The sequence below is a fragment of the Aspergillus nomiae genome, assembly GCF_001204775.2.
Source record: "Aspergillus nomiae NRRL 13137 chromosome Unknown contig00356, whole genome shotgun sequence".
NCBI lineage: Eukaryota > Fungi > Ascomycota > Eurotiomycetes > Eurotiales > Aspergillaceae > Aspergillus > Aspergillus nomiae.
The window spans coordinates 6,976-30,243 of record NW_015378411.1 but is presented as its reverse complement, the minus strand read 5'-3'; the positions used below and the strand labels follow the sequence as shown (position 1 = coordinate 30,243).

General features: G+C 48.5%; 7 protein-coding genes across 7 annotated transcripts; all 7 read left to right on the top strand.

Annotated features, from left to right (window-relative positions):
* Positions 1 to 236: 236 nt before the first annotated feature.
* ANOM_009030 (uncharacterized protein) lies at positions 237 to 2,756 on the top strand (the record flags this gene model as incomplete). The annotated part of the gene is made up of 4 exons (XM_015554286.1): positions 237 to 345; positions 550 to 636; positions 693 to 2,503; positions 2,565 to 2,756. 4 exons carry the CDS (start codon positions 237 to 239, stop codon positions 2,754 to 2,756), a joined length of 2,199 nt encoding a protein of 732 aa, XP_015403251.1.
* A 1,373-nt stretch (positions 2,757 to 4,129) lies between these two features.
* Positions 4,130 to 4,597, top strand: ANOM_009029 (uncharacterized protein; the record flags this gene model as incomplete). Its single annotated transcript, XM_015554285.1, has 2 exons — positions 4,130 to 4,467; positions 4,528 to 4,597. The coding sequence occupies 2 exons, from the start codon at positions 4,130 to 4,132 to the stop codon at positions 4,595 to 4,597; spliced, it is 408 nt and encodes a 135-aa protein (XP_015403249.1).
* Positions 4,598 to 5,515: 918 nt separating this feature from the next.
* ANOM_009028 (Zn(II)2Cys6 transcription factor) lies at positions 5,516 to 7,365 on the top strand (the record flags this gene model as incomplete). Its single annotated transcript, XM_015554284.1, has 3 exons — positions 5,516 to 6,226; positions 6,295 to 6,438; positions 6,511 to 7,365. 3 exons carry the CDS (start codon positions 5,516 to 5,518, stop codon positions 7,363 to 7,365), a joined length of 1,710 nt encoding a protein of 569 aa, XP_015403248.1.
* A 2,174-nt stretch (positions 7,366 to 9,539) lies between these two features.
* On the top strand, positions 9,540 to 10,355 carry ANOM_009027 (uncharacterized protein; the record flags this gene model as incomplete). Its single annotated transcript, XM_015554283.1, has 1 exon — positions 9,540 to 10,355. One exon carries the CDS (start codon positions 9,540 to 9,542, stop codon positions 10,353 to 10,355), a length of 816 nt encoding a protein of 271 aa, XP_015403245.1.
* A 2,418-nt stretch (positions 10,356 to 12,773) lies between these two features.
* ANOM_009026 (uncharacterized protein) lies at positions 12,774 to 14,708 on the top strand (the record flags this gene model as incomplete). Its single annotated transcript, XM_015554282.1, has 3 exons — positions 12,774 to 12,805; positions 12,858 to 13,068; positions 13,122 to 14,708. 3 exons carry the CDS (start codon positions 12,774 to 12,776, stop codon positions 14,706 to 14,708), a joined length of 1,830 nt encoding a protein of 609 aa, XP_015403244.1.
* Positions 14,709 to 15,332: 624 nt separating this feature from the next.
* Positions 15,333 to 18,210, top strand: ANOM_009025 (putative anaphase-promoting complex component Cut20/Apc4; the record flags this gene model as incomplete). The annotated part of the gene is made up of 7 exons (XM_015554281.1): positions 15,333 to 15,603; positions 15,690 to 16,035; positions 16,092 to 16,662; positions 16,717 to 17,451; positions 17,505 to 17,571; positions 17,628 to 17,777; positions 17,834 to 18,210. The coding sequence occupies 7 exons, from the start codon at positions 15,333 to 15,335 to the stop codon at positions 18,208 to 18,210; spliced, it is 2,517 nt and encodes an 838-aa protein (XP_015403247.1).
* Positions 18,211 to 19,589: 1,379 nt separating this feature from the next.
* On the top strand, positions 19,590 to 22,728 carry ANOM_009024 (karyopherin beta; the record flags this gene model as incomplete). Its single annotated transcript, XM_015554280.1, has 9 exons — positions 19,590 to 19,629; positions 19,719 to 19,777; positions 19,871 to 20,677; positions 20,735 to 21,360; positions 21,422 to 21,638; positions 21,692 to 22,024; positions 22,087 to 22,324; positions 22,376 to 22,484; positions 22,542 to 22,728. 9 exons carry the CDS (start codon positions 19,590 to 19,592, stop codon positions 22,726 to 22,728), a joined length of 2,616 nt encoding a protein of 871 aa, XP_015403246.1.
* Between the last annotated feature and the right edge of the window lie 540 nt (positions 22,729 to 23,268).

The window sequence follows — 23,268 nt, the reverse complement described above, 5'->3', positions numbered from 1 at the left end:
ACTCTTACCCCGACAGTTTGCACGGCAACACATTTATCTCTCAGTGAGGAAAGGAAAGCCAGATTCCCACACGTCCACAACATCTCTTTCAGCCAACCCCTTCCTCAATTCCTCATCCTGGAGACACCCCTCATACTCCTTCCAACCAGCCGTCCAGATAGTACTTTATCTGCAATATCTCTTTAGATTCTTCAGAATCCACTGTTGCACATCTACACATCAATACTCTACTCAATATGTCCTCTTACCCCCCTCGTTTGCACGATCCCTTTGTGGAGTCTTCTACGACAGGCAGCCAAGAGGAAACCCCCAGCTGCGAAATGCAAGCCCATATGATTAGCGAAGGTCAGTAACTTATTCACGATTTCCCTTCTCCAATAGAGTAGAGCTTCCTTGAGCTTTCCTTCAGAGTCACTTCAAGTGGCGAGTCACTTGTGCTACGATAGTTCCTGATCTACACGATGATAAGCTACAAACCCTCTTTATGGATCGCTAAATAAGCTGTTATCTTTCATTTGCACAACTAACTTTGCATCTGCTTAAAAACAGGCCAAGATGTTAGATCTGACTCCCCATGTAGTGAGAGTGACACATCGACGATAAAGCCCTATCACTCTGGCAAGTCTCGAGAACAGGGTAACTAGAGCATCCTTTCCACCTTTCCCCCCTATCTCTTGTTAACAATCTCACAGAAGAGACGCGCAAATATGAGACTCCTCAGGAGCCTAAAAATCCGAATCTGACCACCACCCAGCCCCCTACCCGTATTCCCCGTGGAGTAGTCTTTCAAAGACACGGCCAGGAATCAGTTGCTACTGCACAGAAAGGGGGCCGAGTCACCTCAGAGCAGAGCAGCTCACTCCCGATTCCAATCCCTGTCCGTAGTCCTGAGCGCCTGAATAGTCGTTCAAAGGCACGGGGTGGTGGCTTTGCTGGTGGTATTCGAGTGATTGAGAAGCCTCGTGGTCCTCGCCCCCCCATTTTGGCTGAGCAGAAAAAAGACTCAGCTTCAAGTTCGGTTGAAGAAGCACCCAATCAGCCGAAGGAAAACATCACCTCTTCCTCATCATCATCCGGCGGTTGGAACCTCGAAGAGGGAATGCCCAAGCGACCCACCAATGTGTATACTGGTGAGTATCGTACTCGTCCTACCCTCAGAATTGCCGCTTCAGCAGAGAAGATTATAATGGGTCCGGATAGCCCTGGCAGCACGTATGCAGTCACACAACGATCACACCCAGCCCCCGTTCAGCATTTGGATACACCAAAATACGTCTTCAAGGAAGGGCTTCGTAGCATTGAGGATACACCAGGGACCTCGGGATTCAGACATCAAGACAAGAACACCGCTGAAGACATCCCAGTTACTCCGTCATCCAACTCCCCCAAGATATTGCTTGAGACAGCCCCAAAGAGGGACACTGGTGGCCGCCAATTTTCAATTCCACGCAAACCTGTCAACAGTTCAAGCCTATCATCTCTTTCCACCCCCAGCCCCGAATGTATGCAGTCTACCCCTCCCATACCAAACCTCCCTATGCAATACGAAGCTTTGGTGAAAGGAGGCATAGCATCTGGCCCAGTGACTCCAGAAAAGACCGCTTCTCCCCGAGCTGAAAAGTTTGGGCAAAGCCCAGGAGAGAGTGAGGTTATAATAAAACCTCAGAACAAACGGACAGCGTCGCTGCAAGCCATGTCCGATTTCCTCATTCACGATGCGCCACTATCAGTCCAGAACAGGACATTTGACGACATCGTATCACAAAGTCCTAGCCACAATATGACGCCCCAAAGCGCTAGGGTTCCTGACTCCCGGAGCAACCGTATGCTTGATGGCTTTCGGAATATCTTCAAGCATAGAAGCACCATGGATAAGGATAAAAAGGGGCCTAACGAAGGATCTGGCCTTGTATTCGAAGACCCGAACACCAGCAGCGTGAAGCTTACCACAAGTCCCGAATACAGCAAGCTCGACTCTGGAAGGACAGGACTTAAGGCAAGTGCCAAACACCCCAAGTCATCTGAGGGTTGGAACAAAAACCTGCGCCTCCCCATACCCTCAACAGACAGACACAGAAGACCCACAATCTCGGCGCCCATCCCAATATCACCTGAAAACATGCCTTCATTCGCCCGGACCACAATGGCGGCACGCACCAGGGCCGTGACTAGTCCACGTGGACAATCAGCTATCTCTCCTCAGGGTCCGGCGCGCAGGACTCACACAGTGGCTGCCACCACTGGGAGTCCTCAGCGCACTAGTCGCCCCAGCAAAGGCACCGAGGCACTTATGTCGCCTATGCCGAAGCAGACTAACCCGTCGCATGTTGCGGGGCTGACTGAACCGGACACCACCACTTCTCAGACGAAAGCTCCCCAGATTGAGAGAAGTGCCTCTAGCTCGCTGTCTAAGACCCTGGATGGTATCCGCTCTTGTGTGGAGCAGCTGTGCAACAAAGCGCGGGATGAGAGCACTCCGAGTAAGCGGGAACGAAATCTCCGCGTAAGTATTATTTACATTCATAATTTTTGCTTCTTTGAAACTGACAAATGAATGGTTCTAGATGGTGCTGTCGTTGCAGCAGCAAGTCAGTGATTACAACAGCATTGAAAAAGAAGTCGCAGAGGCTGAAGCTTTGGTGTCTAAGAAACGTGCAGAAAAATGCCTCGCTGAAAACATACTGCTTGAATCATATTCCCAGATTCGGGCTCAAATGAACGAGGAAGAGATATCAATTAGCCTATCTGATGCTTAGTTCTCAGTGGCTAAGACGAACGTTAAGTTGAGCATGCCTACCTTTCACTGAGATGACTGGCTTGGTAAATGCTTAAGTCCCGTGGAAGGTGCCCGAAGACGAGTTGGAGAATAGGAGGTTTTTTTGAATGCCGCGTTGCCATATGTTTCTTTCTTTTTGTGAACAGGGCGAGCTGCTCCTTCCTCATTTCTATGGACACAAATAACTACTACGAGTCAGCTTCGATACTGAGTGAGGACAGGGGTAGGTCTTGCGTTTGAGACGGGTTATCCTTTCCTTTTTGTTCTCTTGTTTGCCGTTGTTTTCAAGGAAGTGGGAAAGAAAGAGAGGAAACAAAAGGAGTATAGAAACTGATAAAAAAAGGAAAATATTAAATTACCTTCTGAACGACGATTCATGGTCATATTTCTTTCTGAGTTGTATTCTATTGAGCCACATGTTGGCGCCCACAGCAATGGTTGAGGAACAAAAGGAGATGTAAAAAGAAGTTGAAAGCTTGTAATAAAGCAGATCACAATACATAAACTGTATCTGTGATTTTGAAAGCTTCAAACATCCATTCAAATAACAGTTGCGAGTAACGGGCGCGAGCACAAGCATGTTGGTGTGCTCGCGCCCTGAGAGGGGGTGAGAGGTGAAGAAGGAAGGAAAGAAAGAAGGAGGAGGACAAAAGCCTGAGGCCGGCAATTTATACAATCAGGATCTCTTCCTTCCTGATATGTTGTGTTTGTCTGGTTGCTTTGTTTTTCACACGCCACCACAGACGCAGTTCTTGTCACCAGACCTGTTCTTTGTTTCAGATCTCATTTCGACAATCAAGACCAGGGTTACTTCCACAAGATCCTCTTTGTCCCTTATCATAGTTCAAGGTAGACTATTCTCATTCAGTGCGATACCTTAATTTATGAAATACTGAAGATGTGTGACAGTCACGTCCTTACTTAGGATCTAAAACACCCACCGGTTCGATCCAGCCGGGTATTCAAGAGAATCCAGCTTGCACCATGACAAGAGGTGGAAAGTACCGGAGACGCCAAACCGGCCATGTAAGTCCCGTATCATGCTAAGCCTCGCGAATAAATACACGGGCTAACTATATTATTTATAGCATTGTCATAGTGTCGCATACTCATTGCAACCTTTTCTCCCCAGTTACGGGGCACAATATCCGGTATTTCCGAGACCCATTTCTTCGGTGCCACCTGGTTCGATGCCTTCTCCACATGGCTTTATACCCCTGGCGCATGATAGACTTCCTCCCAGCTCGTTCTTGTGTCCGCAGCCATCGGGGACTCCTCCTGTCTGGAGCCCTGGACCAATCCCTGAATTTTACAACCAGCATGAAGACCCTGGGATGATGAGGAACGGAAATCATGCCCCCAACGCTTTTCCTCCAAGACAGACTCCTCTACCTTCTCGACCAACCCAGGTGGGCTATTCCAACCAACATGATCGACCTGTCCAACCCATTCCACAAATACAGCCTGGCCAGCCGTTCCCCCCTGTCCAGTCCGTTCAACCGCTGCCACAGTTTCAGCCGTTTCACCCAATCCTATCAGGCCAATCTACTCGATCAAGCCAACATAGCCAGCTGCTCCATCCCCCTCCATACCTTCGACCTGCCCCACCCATTCCATATTATCCATATCAACCTGTTGCTGCACCTGCTATGCCCTGCGTCGCTCCGGTATCTTCCTACCAAGCATATCCGGTAAGTACGATTTCTGGCATGTCTAGAAAGTATTAACACTGATGAAATATCTTACGGTAGGCATACCCATACCAGCAATCCCCGTGCCCTGCGAATGGTACAGGGGGAGGTCATATACCGGAAACAGTAATCAACCACACGGGAACTCAATTCAGGGACCCGCAGCTTCGCGGTGACGCCCCTGAGTTTTTCCCAGTCCATCAGAGGGCGAGGATGTCGACGGGAGATAAGTATTTGATTGTCGGTAGCCAGTGAAGCCGTCTTTTGAGGGCTACATTAGGCCCGCGGTTGTGTTGTCGCCCGTTTGAGTTTCATATCTCTTCATCTTATGCTTGCTCGTCAGATGTTCTGGGGGGTTTGGTATGAACGGCTCCAATTGTGAGGGTCGATAGGTTGGCATTTGAATTGTGAGTGAAGCTGTAGAGAGGGAGATGTTTTCTTAAGCATAGTATACAATGGGATTGTTCGATATAAACCGTTATTAGTTTACTCTGTACCTGGTGTCAGTGTCGATTAGGGTTAATTCCGGATATATTCCGGAGGCGGATGGCCAATCAGGACCGATGCCCCAAAAATGAGAGCGGATACAAGAGATTAAACTGCCTCGGGAAAGGATGTCCGCAACGCCTGCCCGAACGGGTTTAGGGAAAGGGAATTGTTGGGGTCGTGTGGGGGATCCTCTTCTGTCTTGGTCACAGTATCTCCCTCCTCCTCCTCTTCCTTTTCCTTCTCATCAACTTCACACAACAGACAATCAACTGAACCTGGACAATGGGCATGACCTGTCATCTTAAAAAGGTCCCTGCACTGTTAACTGGAACCCTGTCATACTGGACCCGCTAAAACCGATCGGGTGTCCACCTACGTGTTCTAACCCGCTGTACTCCGGAGTAAGACAGAGAGACACTAATGTACTCTCGGCATCTCGCATGGGTTACCGATTCGAGCAAAACATCGACACCCCCTTACTTTAAGTCCATATCATATCATCTGTACAACAGTGTAACTTGCCCGTGGGCCTTGTGCCACCAGCCCCGCCTTGTCCAACATGGTCTTCTGCGGGAAACCGAGCAAAGGCTGCGGTGAATGCCGATCGCGAAAGATCCGGTGCGACCAGGCCCGGCCAACATGCTCCCAGTGTGCCAAGGGAAACCGCGTGTGTCCTGGATATAGAGATGAATTGTCGTTGATGTTCCGTGATGAAAGCCAACAGGTGGTCCGGAAGGCCAAAGCCGGTACCACCGGACGACGGGCTAAAAAGTCCCATAAATCCACTCGCATGCTTTCCCCAAGCGGGAGTAGCCCTCAAGGAACCACCACGTCTTCGTCCCTGGCAAGTGACATCTCTGATTTCAACGATCCTTCCGATCTGTATCCATCGCCTCCGGCGGCTCAGCAAGTCACCGGTCCCCTGCCCTCGAAAATCGCACCCCCTCCATCATACCAATTTACCCAAGATGAGGCTGTGTGCTTTTTTCTTCGCTTTAACGCGTGGCCCGGGGTCTGCTGGATAATGGAATTTTCCCCGGATTTCTTCATGATTCCAGAGGTGACTCTCAGCCAGCAGGCAATGAAGGCGAGCCTTGTGGCGGTCGGGACTGCCATGCTCTCGCGTATCCGACAAGATGGACCTCTGAAGATTGCTGCGGAGAAAGAATATGGCAATGCTTTGAATTTGATGTATACCGCTGTGATGGATGAAGAGGAGGCTAAGTCTAATCCAACCCTCGGTGCGGTTCTGTTACTGGCTATCTTTGAGGTAAACCGCTCCCGTCTTGTTCTCCCCATTTACCAGACCTTCACATCTTACTAACGAACAAAAAACAGGTCGTCACGAGTAGAGCTCCAGGAAACATTGAGAAATGGACGAATCATATCTATGGTGCTGCCGCATTACTGGAATTACGAGGCCCAGAGCAACTACAAGACGAAGATGGACTGAAGCTGTTTGTTCAGCTAAGATTTCAGATCGTATGTTGAACCTATGGACCCCTCTTCCCCACTCTCTTGCTTGTCCCCGGAGATACTAATGACACGGGTCAGATCATCTGCTGCCTTCAAAGAGCGATGCGGGTCCCCGAGTCACTGATTGACTGTTCGAAGGTTGCCATGTTTCTGCGGACCAGGGTCGATATCTATGGCGACCGTTTAATTGGCATCGCTGGCAGACTGTCCAATCTACGAGCAGATATTAACATGGGACTTTTAGTTGACCCGCATGAGATCCTATCTGCCGCTTACGGCATTGAAGCAGAGCTAATGGGATGGATTGCAGCCATACCCCCAGAGTTCTTGTACACCAATGTTGAAGCCCCAACATTGTCGGAAATGTCGTCCAACATGTGGGGTCCGGGGCCACACCCATACAACAACAAATATCACATATACAACGATCTCTGGACATGCCATACTTTTAACCAATATCGCTGTGCTCGAATTATTGTGAGCGAAATCATCCTAACCTGCCTGCGCCAACTCTCCCTCAATGTGCCGGCAGCTGCAATTTCCAGTGATCTTCTAGAACATTGTACTAGACTGCGCAATACGACGCGTCAGCTTGCCAACGACATTTGCGCCAGCGCCCCCTACCATTTTAGCGTGGGGAACATCCCGATGGGTCCCTTCGATAGTCTCCCCGTGAATCAGAGCTACGTCGCTGGCCTGCTTCTTCTTTGGCCATTGGTTCTTGCGGGAGCGACAGAGTCGTTGAATCATCCTTTGCGCCAATGGGTGATTTCCTGCTTTCAGCTCATCGGCCATAGCATGGGTGTAGATCAGGCTTTGGCTTTGATTGAGGTCCTAGAGTGTGAATCGGGAATTTTCGACGGTGTAGGGGATGGCGATGATGGCATTTACTTCCGTGAGACTGTTTCACTGGCGACGAATCGAGTCTGGTAGGGACATGGGCCTCCTGATCACCTTCTTGCTGTTGATAGCATTGGACAAGGTCTCGAAGGATGGATTCCATATATATATTTCATCTTATGTTTATATTCCGATTATGTTAACGACAATACCCCGTCTTGATTTGCCCATGCCGTCGCTTTCCTCTCAGTGGTTTTGTGTACTCCCTGGTTGACTGATTGCGTTAGATGCAATCCTTGGGGAACGGCCAACCATAGGGTATATTTTTACCAGCTCCCCAAACGTGCATGTACATGAGTGCTTTTGAGAAAGTATCGTGTGTAAGTAACACGAACGATTTAAATCCTGAAATGATCGATGTCTGATGATTGCTAAATGCTTGATAGTTGTGTTGTTAGTCCTCCTATTGGTCTTTAGCCATCGATACCCTATAACCTATACAAGCGATTCGAACTTTGTTAGAAGATCTAACATCCATGGATGTAGGCCTAATTAGTTCATCCATGACTTAGCCCCTAGTCTAAAGAGATCGACTTGTAGCCCTGTCGCGCGTTGTCCAGGAAGTCGCTCGATCTTATGAACCAAGCTTTCAGAGCAAGAATGTGAGCGACTTACCTGTGATGTCTGTAACAAAAACTGTCACATTCAGTTGCGGAATGTTGTGTTTGGCTATGCTGATGTTGGGTAAAGAGGCATATATCCAGATCAAGAATTCTAGAAAGGGACAGAAAGAAGAGATAGAGCGCCCGGTGGCGGGCGCATCCCCTTTAGCTGATGTACTACAGCACATAACAGAACATGTACAACCGTTCCAAGGTATAAATAGCCGGCATGCCGATCTACCTGGCGTTGTATAATGTGAGCCTTGTTAGAGAAAAACCTCTTACTTGCACCTTTCCACATAAATTGTTGTGATCTGAAGTAGTAGATCCTAGAGTGGATATTATCTTTTATTTTAGAAAACTGCGAAAAGAACAGATCCTGGCCCATTACATTTGCCATATTTTCATAGATTCATATTGATTCTCAATCCTGGACATATCGAGGCTTTGGATATCTTCCGATCTGTTTGGCTTGTTCTACCGAAAAATATCTTGGAATATGGCTGAGGATACACATTGCACTTGTGTTCCTATACCGTAAGCCGATGTGAGTTCTCTGTATACTTTTTGCCTTCCGCCCTTTTTCCTTTTCTTTTTATTTTGTCTTACTCCGTCTTATATAATTCATTGCCCTGCTCGTGTTTGGTGGTACGACCTCCTGTATAGGCAACAGAACGGGGCTGTGCACGAATGCCTAAGGTATGACTCCCGTGCTGCGCCTTACAGTCTGTACAGCATTTTGCTCGGGTCCAAATACGACAGTACTACTAGGTAGTACTAGTAGTGCCCCCCCCTTTTCGTCTGTGCAAACTAACTCTAACAGTATATGTTCTCATAGCATGGATGTATCCCTTGCGCCCAATGGCGATGCTGGGTCTTCGTAGGGCAAAGTATGTATGTAATTGTGGGGTCGGGGCAACCACTGCCCCATAGGGATGTTCCACTAGAATTGTGCCTTATGCTTCATCCCAGAGTTGTTCTGCGGATTGAACCAGCTTTTCTATGTGGAAACATCCCCATCTTGAGTCTGTTTGTGTGACAGAGGAAACTGCCTTGTTTCCGCCTTAGGAACCTTCGGTTTTCCCCAAACTGGCGGGGAAGTCGCAGATTCAGCCTAACCCTTGTCGGGAGATTCCATTCACTGCCTGTTCCAGACCTGTGGAAAGATTAATCATGTCTTCACGAGATGGATACGAGACAGTTCTATAAAAACGGGGGGACGATTTTCTTGGATGTAATAACACCTGACAGGAATCTCCCATTTCTTACTATTCAATCATTGTTTTATAAATCAGTCCAGGTCCTTCCAGTTTGAGATGCGGTTCTAGGAACACAGGGCCACTACAGCAACAACTTATTACTACTACTTACCTCATCTACAAACGTCATCCATCACATATACACGGATCATACGAGCGTATTGTCAACGTCTTGTACCCATCCTTTCACCATCTGCTAGTATTAATTTCACCCAACCACCTGCCTCTAACCATTCCATCCTGGATTATGGGCAACCACCACTCACGAGTTCGAAGCCATTCCGAGTCTCGCAGACGGTCTAATACTGCGTCAAAGTGCGATCGACGTCGGCAGGTTGCAGCCAGTATGCAAGCAAAAAGTGTGCCTGTTCAGGCAGGGAATGCCGATCCCTGGTCCCCTCCTCCATACACACCACAGCACCCTTCAAACGCTCCGGTATCCAGGGCTTCGTCATCCGGCGATTCACCTTACTCTTTCCTGCGCGAGTTTGATACGGTATTCCTGGTGGATGACAGCGGTAGCATGAGAGGGCGTCGCTGGCAGGAGGCTGCGGATGCTATTGCTGCCATCGCGCCTATTTGTACCACACATGACCAGGATGGTATTGATATCTACTTCTTAAACTATCAACACGGAGGAACTGATCCCAGAACTGGCGCATATACTAATATCAAGACGGCGGATAATGTCCGTGAGATTTTTTACGGCGTCGAGCCGCGAGGAGCAACTCCGGCTGGGCGCCGTTTGCGCCAGATCCTGGACCCATACCTTCGTCGTGTGGAGGCCATTGCAGCCCAAGGAAGAGACCCTAGTGAGTCTGTGAAACCGCTGAACATCATCACAATCACAGACGGGGTGTTCACGGACGACGCGGAAAGTGTTATCATCAACGCCGCCAAAAGGTTGGATAAATGCAATGCCACACCATGGCAGGTTGGCCTCCAGTTTTTCCAAATTGGGGATGACAAGCACGCACAGGAATATCTGCAGATGCTGGATGATGACCTAGGCCACAAGTCAAAGAACAGGGACATGCGAGATATTGTGGACACAGTGCCATGGAGGGGTGACAAGGGTCAGACCTTGAGCGCGAACGGGATATTGAAATGCGTCCTCGGTGCTGTCAATCGCAAATATGACAAGTGCAACGCGTTCCGCTGACCTACCTTCTGTTTTCTGTTTCGCTCAAAGGTCCCAATATGTACAGGGCCTTTCCGATATTGACGCCTATTATATTTCATTCATTATCGGTGGCTTTCAAACTCAACGGTCTGTTGCAGATAAAGGAAATGAGTTTCGAATATGTCGCAGCAAGCGCCGCCTAGCCGCCGACAATTCCGAGCTAGACATGGATTTGATTTGTTCACGAGCTGAACGCATTGGCCCTTCCCCCTTCGTTTTTCTCTTTGGCGTTCCTTTTATGCTTTTCTTATTCTCCATTTCTGCTCTATTTGAAGGACGCTGAGACAGATTGGAACGAATGCCTTTTTTGGCCTTCGGAGTGGTGATGATTTCATTGCAGGACAGTGAACGGCAATGGCTTATTGGTCAAAAATAAAATTGAAGGCCCTGATACTATTAATAAAAGATGCTACTATTGTCAAAAGTCCCCTTGTGTTTACTTTAGGTTGATCGTCGGTTGCCCAGCATCCAAGGGTCGGCCGAGTAGCGCCCGGCTTCAAGAAGAGAAACTGCTGTAATGAATTCCCGACGATTTGATTGAACCAAGGCGACATCGATATTACCAATGGTCTTAGTCTTCCTGACTCGGCAACCAGACTAGGAAGTTTAGCCTGTCCTATCCTCAAGCTGAGGCCTGGTCCGTGAGGATGGATCTTCGGCCAAGTCCTAGTGCTATTAAGAACTCCCCTTAGCTCAGGCGAGGAGCGAATAAGTCGTGAAAAATCGTTTTGGTAGATTTCAGCAGGCTGTCACCTTGGCCGCTGAAGTACGTAAGGTTTACATTGGAGGTTTGTTTACATTTGGTGCTTCCCCAAACGCAGATGAGTATTTCCCTATTGGAAAAATGGGATCTGATCTGTCTTTGAAGTTGTCGTACGTTGTAACTCCTGGTAAGGCCAATACGGTACAGAATACCATGCGTCGTGGTACCTGCTCCTCACGTGGCGGATGGAGTAGGGCGGATCGGCGAGGAAAAAAAAAGTAGTACTCAACCTGCTACCCTTCCGTTCCCTGGTTAGAGGTAGAAAAGGGAACTGACTGATGAACCTTCAATTTCCCCTCAAGATTTGTGACTGGACTGGCACTGCAGGTCTGGTGCTACGATGACTCGAGAGCAGGTCATTCTTCTCTAAGGAGTAGTAAGTAGTAGTAGCTTTCGCTTATATTTCCTTGATCATCGATGAATCACTTGCAGATGGTTATTTCCTTCCCACGGTTCTCAGTGGCTCAGCATGGTGTACTCCGTATGGTATTGTCACCAGCCACGCCCCCTTTTTATTTTTCCGGGTTTCCATGCAATCAGATTCGCCGGAGAGCGTCTCCATGGGAGCCAAAAGTGGTTCGCTTCTCTCACCATGATCCGCCACCGCATGGTTAGCTGCAAAGTTGTGATCCATCTTTTCCACCCGCCCCCCATTTGGCTCAGCACTAAGGGCAACTAAGGCCCAGTAGTCTTTGGTTCGCCAGGTACTCCGTCAAGGATACCGATTCAGCCATTTTCAGCTCCAGTCTTCGCTCCGTGAGTGGTCGATTGAGACTCTCGAGAACCATGTTCAGATCTCATCGCGTCTTCACTACGTTTTTATTTCTCCCCCCCTAGCCTCAAAGGCTACTCTTTTCCCTTCGTGACCCTTCGTGACGTGGTTATTGCAAAAGCCGGTGGATCCCGTACGGTTCAGAGGATAAGCGCCGGTCGAGCTATGGGTTTTGTTGATCGATTTGATTACCTTTCCACAATGCCCATCGTCTGCGACTGATTTATATTCTTATTCACAGTGCGAGGGTCCGGACTCTCCACTCTTTTCTTCCAATGTTTTCTTTTGAATAGCCAGTTTCTCTCCACCGAGTGAACCATATCCACATTCCTTTAAGTTTTGGTCAAACCACAATATCTCCTGTAGCAAGCGCCGATATTCTTCTACCTTTCCTTCACGAATGTTCTCGACCCCGTCTATCCGCCTTGTCAGCGCTTAGAGCTCACGACCAGCCAGTGTCATTGGCTCCGAGTACTCTCTGTTTCGTGTCAGGGGGATCGAAATTTAACTATTGTCCCGTCGCGGCTACTGAATCAATTGATTCCCAAGCGGCCGACTGCTTGGTATCGAATATTTTTGGGTTGTAATGGCATGTTGATTAGCCTTGAGCTTATACTCGCGATCTGATCTATATTAATCCAACGTTCGCGCGGACCTATTCAACTTCTACAACGCACCCCAAAACAACACCGGGTTACCCTCCTTTGTCCATATATCTCTCCGTCCAGGCTGGCCTTGGGGAAATTTTCTTGTCACTTTCTTTCTTTTTCACAATTTAGACTATCCTGCTTCAATTTGCCTTGCTGCCATCCTTCGCCGCGCCATACCCATCTTTCCTAGGTCTCATCTCAGTTATACCACCATGGCTTCAACAACGTTAATGACATTTCTCCTGTGAGCCGCTTTCGTCGTTCTGAATCCATCACACACGCTAATGACCATATAGATATACTAATCCCCAGGTCAAGTCTGTCAAACTGCTAGGCTCATGGGACAACTTCACCAAGTCGTATCCTATGGAGCATGACAGGCGTGTTGGTCAGGGCCATTGGAGGGGATGCCATAGTTTCACCAGCATAATATGCGATGGAACGCCGAAGAATATGGGTTCATCTCGCTCTGGTGGGCTCAAAATGGGCGGCACATATTGGTATTATGTTAGTATCCTTACGTCTCTCTTGTTCGGCAGCTTTATCTAATCTTAAATTAGTACTTACTGGACGATGATGTGGAATACTACAATCATGCAGAGCCATTCACATCGCATTGTCCTCTTCTTCCAGGCCAGCCTGTCAATGTTCTCCATGTTCCTGTCATTTTGCCGGATACACGTCCGATTTATTTCTGTGATAGAAGCTCAAGCCCGCAACAAACAGAAGAGCGGACTATGAACCCTGATGATAAATATATGAACCCCAGAAACCCCCCCAAACCAGCACTTCCACGTCTCCGTACATCTCCTCCACTGCTTCAACAACCGACTCCGGCTTGGTCTTTCAGCACCTCCCCTTTGGGTTTATTAACCAACAGGGGCGCTTCTCAACCTAATAGTGCGACGCCCAAGGTTACAATTCAGTATAGCCAAAGAGCACCAGACACCAAAACTGCTCGATCAGTCTCTCCTCCAAGATCAAGGGGCCTTCGAGCTGCCTTCCGACAATGGAATGCTTCCTCTCCTGATCTCAGCGTGGCAGATAATCAGAATAGTGATTCTACAAAGCCTAGACTGGCCTTCAAGCCTGTCATGGGGCGTACTGAAAGCCTCATACCCCCTGAAAACACGTCGAAGGAGAGCCTACTCCCCCGGCGGCCTGCATCTCCCGTACATCCTGTGAATACGGTGCTGTCTATCCAGGATCGGCGTGCCCTAAATCCAAAAAACACGGACCGTGCGACTCCCAGAACTCCGTTAACACTTCAAACAAACCATGAGACGAATACCACTAGGAATGGTGACCTAGAGAGGGCCCATCCACATGCCCCTCAAGATTCTGTCGCTTCTGTGGACTCCACCTCCTTGCTCGCAACTGCCTTGCCAGTGGCAGTTGAAGATGCTGTAACCCCTACGCCATTCACATCCTCAGAAAAGAGGCTCCCCACTCTACCGAATTCTCCTTCGTCAGTCATGGATGAGGCGCTGCGTGATCTCGAAGCTCGAGAAAAGGAGCTCGATGCGGAAAATCTTGGCAGTCATTTCTCTGACTTCAGCGCGACGGAGTCCACGAGTAGCTCTCCGTGCGAGAGGAGCCACTTTTCCGAATGGAGTACAGATACAGAGGTGGTCTCCGCTGAGTTCATGACACCTTCGCTTCCTTTCAACAATGGTACCCAAACTTTCTCTGCTCTTGAAGAGATGAGTTTTGCCGAACTGTGGAAGACCTCTGTTCCTGCTGAAACAAGTGATCCAAACACTCCACAACTTACTGTTAATTCAAGATCTTCCCCCACTACACTCAGTGGTGACTCACCCCTCGTCGATCTGCCACTTCCTCGTCTTACAGTCTCTTTGTCCCCCTCCGATATAGATTTTTCTGGTCTTGGTATCGGTGATTCTGATGAGGTCGAAAGAGATCCCAAGCGCCATGCAGCATTCTTTGGGGGAATAGAAGGACTTGGGCTTCTCCGAAGCCCCGAACCTTCTACTGTGCATTTTGCGGGAAACATCCGAGATGATGCGGAAACGACACATAACGTCAGTAATGACCGCTTCAGCATCAGCTCGCTGCCAGGACAGTCTGCAGCAATGCAAGAAATGATGGATGAGTTGAGTTATCTCAAATCGATGATTCAATCTTAGATGATGTGAGTATGCAATATACGGTTTATCTACATATAGAGTGGAACTTTTAAATAATATAGACATACCGGACTTTCTGGTTTTTCTTTCCATGACCCATCTTTTGCTGACCGAATCGGTAGCATGTAAGAATATAGGTAGTGTAGAAGATATTGAAAGAGCTGAAAGTTTTTGCCTAGTTAGAATTGGGGTCCTAATTATACATTGTGTTCAGATATTCTTGCTTTGATGGAAAGTAGCAAGGGGAGTAGATCTGGAGATATATTGAGAAGAGAGGTGTAGAATTTGGGAATGGAGCGGTATATAATTATGAGCTGTACAGTACACTTGAGACACAGAATCAACAACTAGTTCCTTATAGAAGCCAGTATTATTACACTACTCAATTGTTCGAAGGGATTAACTGCCCTATCCCCTGAAATTCCAGGTAGGGTTTAAAAGTTTTTAGTCACTTGGGGGACGCGCGACAGACACCACGTGCCAAGAGGTCCGCTATTCTGCGACTCCACCATCCATTAACCATTTGTCCATCTTGGGCAACGTCAGGCGCGGGACATACTAGAAGTAAGCATCCACGTTGAAATTTCCCTGCAAAGAATGGACTAAAGGGAGTATTGCACAATTATGGCTGAAGTCAATTCTCACCCTCCATCGTTGCGGCATGAGCCGCAACTCACACCTGTTGCAGAAAAGTCACTACCTGCAAAATGCAAGACCACAACGTTGAAATACTGTCCTACGATGGACCTTATCTCTCTCGTTACAGAGGATGATGAATTACGAGTTTTTCGACTGAATGGACAGAGAGTCTTTGGAGGTTCCTTCAAGGGAGATCCCTACTTGGACGAAGACGATGGCGAGGGTGAAATCCGAAAGTTGATGTGGAAAAACAATGGTGCGTCCTTGGCTTTCAGTTTCGAAATACTGTTGTTTCTTGCAAACATAGTTATTTGTATGGAAGATAGCCTTACCAGTTGCTAGGCCGCCTACTTGCTGTCGCTTGCGCGGACAATACTATCCGTATTATTAGTGCTTACAGCGGTAAAACCGTCCATCATTACCCTGCTTATGAAGCGCAGAGTGATGGCGACCGACCTGTCCGGGTTACTTGTTTGGGCTGGGGTGTAAACTTCACCGATAGCAATGTTGCACAGCAGCAATTGAAAGAGGCTGCCGGCCAAATATCCGTCGAGGACCTGCTGTCGTCGGATGTACATCCATCAAAAGCAGCGGCCTTACTCAAAGTCGACTTACCAAGGGAGCTAGCTCTACTAGATATCGAGAGCTCACTACCTAAACTAAGCACACTGCCCGCGACAGGAAGCGAGTAGGTCCTCCGACCATCCAAATGGTGCAGCTACCTCCCACTAACCCAAACTCCAGTGACGACGTGTTTAGTTCTCGAGCATCGATTGATGCTGTCTTCCATTCTGCCAGCAAGAACACCAGTGACGCAGTAGACGTCTTGCTGGTAGGCTTCGATGATGGCACCGTCCACTTGCGAATTTTTGATTGCTTCGAAATAGGCTCATTTCAAGTGGGGAATTCCGTTGGACCTTCCAGCTTATGTAGGATCCTTCAGCACGCTTCTCATCCATTGAGCTCCACCCATGCATTGCTGGCATCCTGCCATCCAGATGATAGTTCAGCCTCCTTGCACTTGCTCACTCTCGACCTTCGTTTTATTACGCGATCGGGCAGATATCTTTCACTACTTGCCCACAAGACTACCCAGCTCCAAAACCTACTAAGATACATCAACCAGGTACAAAGACAGATTGAGCTCGAGTGGAAAAATGCACAAGAACTACCGGCAAGGTACATGCGCAGTATAAACGAGGATTTGCAGGAAAAGTGCCATTGTGATTTTGTTACGGCCGCCTACCACCTAGTGGTCACTGGAGACTGCTTTGAACCAATGAAAGAATTCCTGGTAGATATTGTCGGGGAAAGAGTAGGATGTCTCCTTTTGGAAGCAGCATTCATCAATCGCTGACGTGAGTTCTAGGGACACAAAAGGTGGGAGAAAGCTGTATCGAGCGGATACGAAAATGTTCGACGTTTGACACACGAATGTCTTCTCCCGGCTCTAGAACGATGTGAAGTGCTACTTAGTCGCCTTATCGGACTCTCCAAATTCCATAAAATATGTGGCGTCCTAGGCCTGGAGACATCAGATCTGAATGCGATTGTGGAGACTCTAGATTGCCTTCATCTCTTATCTCACCATATTCTCATCAATGCAAATGAAGAATTAAGCCAGTTCAATTCATTTTCACAATGGCTTCGCCACGAAATCGAAATGCAGAGTGCAGAACCTATGTCCCAAACGCTGGAAGAGCTACAGGAAAAAACAGACATGGTGGAATATCCGCAGACTCTGAAGTATATCAAAGGCGCGTTAACTAAGAGCAAACTACGAAATTTCATCCAGCAACTGCCTCTGATAGGATTCGCCAGGCCTGCCCCCAGTACTTCGGACAAATGGGCACCCACCGAACACGATGGGTCATTTTATGACACGTTCAAGAAATTGCTGGAACAAAGCAACCAAACCTCCGACACTGATACTCCAGCCGAACTGCCGAAGATGAATGATCTAACGAAGCGTCTCGGACTACAGTTTGAAAAGGTCTTTGGGCAAATCGCCTTGACGCAGCGTAGAGGAATCCTCCATCGGTCTCCACTTGCCCTTCACCCAGATTGTGACAAAGATATCGTTGATCTTGCCATGCGCTACGAGGTACCATACCCTTGATAGACGTACGCGAGAAATAGTGCTCATCATAATCCTAGGATGTCGGAGAACAAAGATTGTGTGTGATATATGTGGCTACTAGATCTATCCGGTCGAAACATATACGTACGTATACATTTGTCTATGTCTATGTGTTCTAACTTCTTACCCACGACATCCAGTGTATATATACCGCACGGTTCTGGACTGCGAAAATGGGGTCAGCTCCACACGAACGACAGGTATAGGTGCTATCAGTTTACAGGAGGGGGAAATACGTCAGATACAGTTTGTGGAGGATGATACTATGATGGTACTCTGGTCTAATAACGGTATATTACGCTTTGGGATATACTTTGTGAAGATTACATGTGTTAACGATTTGCAGAAGGATCCTCTTACCTCCTCAACTTCCCCTTTCAGCCGGCACCTACTAGCGAGACCCCTGGGGGTGTTGAAAGTCCTTGTTTTGTCAGCTTTAAGGAGTATGACAGTGACACGACATCATCTACGCCCGCTGCACCCACTGTGACACTTGATTTCTTGGCCCCTGAATCCGAATCTACGCAGTGGATTAAACATGCCTTTACCATACCTGGGCCCAAACTCAAACCCACGAGTATATACGCCAACGGCCGACACGACCGTCGAGCGATCTGTGTCTTGTATGGCGACGGTCTGCGTTATGAGGTATTGGATTTAGACGCGGAGATGGAAGATGAAGAGGAGGAAGATGAAGAAGAACCAGACGAGGACAGCGAATAGGGGCCGGGGATAATAACAATGCTTGGTCGCTATCTGGTTGTTCCTGATGGAAAGAAAGCAAGGCTAACAAGGTGAGGTTGACTCTCACCAGTAAATTAGCGTGTTGAGGAGCAACTCTAGGTTCCACCCATCGGCAGGGACAAAGCTGCTCCAGGCAGGGATGTGCCTCTGTACTGCGTTTGTTTATTGATATATTAGCTGTGACTGGCTGTCGGACTTTTGTTCAAGGATTACATTGAACCCCTGGCATCCGAGGTCTGAATGAGCTCTTCACAGACCATGGTTTGTTTCGAGAGATATACTTGATTTATTTATTTGATTTTTGGTTCCTACGGGTATGGATAATAATAGATTTGTGCGATGGGGTTGACACCCTGATTATTATCAAAGAAGGGCGTGGTCGCCGGGGCCACACAAGTGGGTAGGGTGGAAGTGCTTCAAGAAGCAAAATCAAAACAAGCAAAAAACCAATGGAGGGGGAAAAATTTGGGGGAAGGAAAAGAAGGAACCAGAAGAAAAACAAGGGAGGGGCAATACCTCAGGCAACAATGGATGGTGACGAAAGTATGTGGTCGGCCTTCCAAAGTAAAAGAAAGGATATGTATCACCACCACACCACAACCCTCCTCAAACCCCCTTACAGCTGCAAGAGGAGGGGAAGCCTGTAAGAAGATAAATATTGTAATAGACAGAATACGTAGTATGATACAAAGGTAGTCGACGATTTCATGCTGATAGGGCTGTTCCTGTTGATTTTCATTCGGGGATTGACGGCGCCCCTTCAAGACTGGTGAAGAGTCACGTGATATGACTAAACCAGTGGCCGCGGGCCAATCATCCGACGAGGTTTGGGGGCTCCGCCGAGCGCTGACTGGCTGTTTTCTGCCCATCGTCGCTCTCATTCCTCATTGCGGATCAAAAGTTGAAGGGACACACTATTATTCTCCCTCGCTCTCGCTTTCTCTCTCCCCTTCTCTTTCTCTCTTTTGATAAAAACGTTTTCTATCAGAACTTAAAAAAAAGATTTTCGGGAACCAGATAATCACCACTCCCTCCTCCTGCCTCTCTGAAACATAGACCTTGGAGTGCGGTTTTTTCTCTTACTCTCCTGGCTCTTCGGCGTGCACCACAAGCCGTCTTTTCCTCCCTCTTGTCCTACTTGCCGGAAAGAACTGGTGCATGCCTCGTCATATATCCACAAAAACAACAGGATCTCTTTCAGTCTCCTCGTCCACGCTGCCACTCCTTTGTCGTGGGCAATTTCATAATTAACTTTTTGCCTACCAAAATTTAATTAAGCCAGAGGCGCTTCATTTGTTTTATTTCTTGCATTTTCTTTTTCTTTTCGTTCCCGTGGTCAGTGTCCCACTTCCGACAACATGAATGTCACCCAGGTATTGGAGGGCACTCTGTCGCCAGGTAAGACTATTTCTCTATCCCTCCTATTAGAACGCTGTTTGGAGCGATCAAGAACGCTACTGACGGGTGATTTTTGCTTGGATTGATAGATGCGACAACACGTACAAATGCGGAACAGCAGCTTGTCCACGCGGCGGAGGTCGATTTCGTATGTCTCCCGGGTGCCTCATTTGGGGTCGCTTCGAGCGATCGCTCGTTGACCGTTATACATTATGCTAACCGTGGCGTTTTCTCCATGTAGGCCGGATACCTTGTTACCCTTGGTCAAGAACTGGCGAATGAAAACACCCCCTCCCACATCAGAACCGCTGCGGGTCTCGCACTGAAGAATGCTTTCACTTTCAGAGATCATGCTAAGCTACGCGAGGTGCAAGGAAAATGGCAGCAACAGATCAGCTCGGAGATTAAGACACAGGTCAAGGAGCTTGCGCTCAAGACTCTGGATTCTAAAGACGCCCGCGCCGGCCAGTCTGCAGCTCAGTTCATCGTCTCCATTGCTGCCATCGAGCTACCTCGAAATGAATGGCCCGAACTGATGAACGTTTTGGTTCAGAATGTTGCAACGGGCTCCAACCAGCTGAAGCAGGCCTCCCTCATCACAATCGGTTTCATCTGTGAATCCCAGGATGCTGATCTTCGGGAGAGCTTAACTGCTCACTCCAACGCCATCTTGACCGCTGTTGTACAGGGCGCCCGACGTGAAGAAACCAACATGGATATCCGCTATGCTGCTATCAAGGCTCTCAGTGACTCAGTAGACTTCGTTCGGTCGAACATGGACAATGAAGGTGAACGTAATTATATCATGCAAGTGGTTTGTGAGGCTACGCAAGCCGATGATCTCCGTGTTCAGGCGGGCGCATTTGGTTGCTTGAACCGTATCATGGCTGCTTATTACGAGAAAATGCGCTTTTACATGGAGAAGGCTTTGTTTGGCCTCAGCATCATGGGTATGAAGAGCGAGGAGGAGGATGTTGCCAAGCTAGCTATTGAATTTTGGTGCTCCGTTTGCGAGGAGGAAATTGCCATTGAGGATGACAATGCTGCGGTTCGTCTAGTTTTCTACACACATCTGAAAGGGAAGGTTGCTAACAAATTGGAACAGGCGCAAGCGGAGGGTTCCGAGGTCCGTCCTTTCTTTGGCTTCGCCCGCGTGGCGTGCAGAGAGGTTGTCCCAGTTTTACTGCAGGCTATGTGCAGACAGGATGAGGATGCGACGGATGATGAGTACAATGTTTCTCGCGCCGCTTATCAGGCTTTGCAACTCTATGCTTCTTGTGTCCAGGGCGAGGTCATCCAGCCTGTTCTCTCCTTTGTCGAGGAAAACATTCGTAATGAAGACTGGCGTCGCAGAGACGCTGCAGTTGCGGCATTCGGCGCCATCATGGATGGACCGGATCCCAAGGTCCTTGAACCCCTGGTCAAGCAGGCCTTGGGTGTTCTTGTTGGTATGATGGAAGATAGTTCCATCCAAGTTCGTGATTCGGCAGCCTATGCCCTTGGTCGCGTGTGCGACTTCTGCTCTGAGACTCTGGACCCTGACGTGCATCTACAACCCCTTATTTCTTGCCTGTTCAACGGGCTTGCCAGCACCCCTAAGATTGCCAGCTCCTGCTGCTGGGCTCTGATGAACGTTGCCGATCGATTTGCCGGTGACGTCGGTGCGCAGACGAACCCCTTGTCAAAGCACTTTGAAGAAAGTGTTAAGTCGCTTCTTACTCTTACTGAAAGGTATGTCCGATTTAGCTCAGAGAGTGCTCTTCCTGGACCTAGCTTACTAACTGCTTTATAGGCAAGATGCAGACAACCAGCTCCGGACTGCTGGATATGAAGTCCTGAACTCCTTCGTTACCAATGCGGCGAATGACAGCCTCCCCATGGTCGCGAGTCTCTCCGACGTTGTGATTCAGCGCCTGGAACATACCATCCCCATGCAACAGCAAGTTGTTAGTGTGGAAGATCGGATCACCTTGGAAGAGGTGCAAACCAGCTTAATCAGCGTTATATTGGTGAGTTCTTCAACCCACGAGTGCTTTCGTGTGTGCTTTGACTGACAATTTAGGCTATTGTTCAACGTCTCGAAACTGAGATTAAGCCTCAAGCGGACCGTATCATGCACGCGATGATCCAGGTTCTAACGACTGTGCCCCCCAAGTCCAGTGTGCCTGATGTCGTTTTCGCCACAGTCGGTGCTATTGCAAGTGCACTGGAGGAGGACTTCGTCAAGTATATGGAACCCTTTTCGCCATTCCTTTATAACGCCCTCGGCAATCAAGAGGAACCGGGTCTCTGTGCTATGGCGATTGGACTGGTCAGCGATATCTCCCGTGCCTTGAATGAAAAGGTTCAGCCATTCTGTGACTCGTTCATGAACTACTTGCTCAATAACTTGAGGGTAAGATATCTCTATTCCTAATAGTAAACAACGAACTGTCCCTCACTAAATACTTTTTGCAGAGCTCCACAAATCAACTGAAGCCTGCAATCCTCGAGACGTTCGGAGACATTGCTCAGGCCATCGGAATACACTTCGACACATACCTGTCTGTCGTTGCCCAGGTCCTCCAGCAGGCATCGATTGTAACCGCCAGCTCGGACGTTAATATTGAGATGCTCGACTACATCGTCTCGCTTCGTGAAGGAATTATGGATGCATGGGGTGGTATTGTTTTGTCTTATAAGGGCAAGCCTCAAGGTAAGCAAGTGTGTAATACAGTTTTTGTGCCGTGTGCTAAGCCCTCTGCAGTGACTCAGCTCCAGCCTTTTGTTGAATCTATCTTCCAGCTCCTCCACCTGATTTCCCAGGATCTCAACCGGAGCGAGGGACTGATGAGGGCCTCAATGGGTGTTCTTGGGTACGTTTGTCATATTGAACCTTCTCACGCGTGTATCTATGTCTAACCATGAAACAGCGACATCGCGGAGGCGTTCCCGAATGGAGAGTTCGCGGCCTTCTTCCGTAACGCTTGGGTTACGGACTTGGTCAGAGACACCAGGAACACCAGAGACTTTGGCCCGACCACAATTGAGACTGCTCGCTGGGCTCGTGAACAAGTCAAGCGTCAGGTCGCCCTTTCTACTGCTGCAGCTATGGCGTAAGCATGGCCGCCAGCAGTCGCAAAGACATTAATTGTTCTTGTCGAGACCACCCTCCTCGGAGCAAGGCGCTCCTTTAGGCGCACTCAGAGAAGTTACGCCGTGGACCACTTGCTTCCATTCCATAAAGTGAATTCTGTTTCACGAGGGATGCTGAAACGCCGTGCCCTTGATCGAATTTTAACTTGCCAGACGAAGTATTCCTGTATCATGTGGTACGGTTGAACGAGCTGATACTGGCGATACCCCTTTGATCTAAGCACAACTACCTTGTCCGTTCTTCAAACTTCCCTATCCCATCGCCCCTTCCCATCTTCCCCAGCCCTTCAGCTCCCTGTTGGGCACTCCCTGTTTCCCACTTTTCGGAACCATTAGCCCCCTCATGACGCCCGAATGCATTCTGTTTCATCGTTGCTGGCATCCTTTTTTTTTAATCACCTTCATCCTACTATTACTATCCATTTCCTCCCTTCCATTCTCCGTTCCAACTCGCTTCAATTAGACAAAGACCCTTATAGCATTATCTTGACCCTCATGTATGCC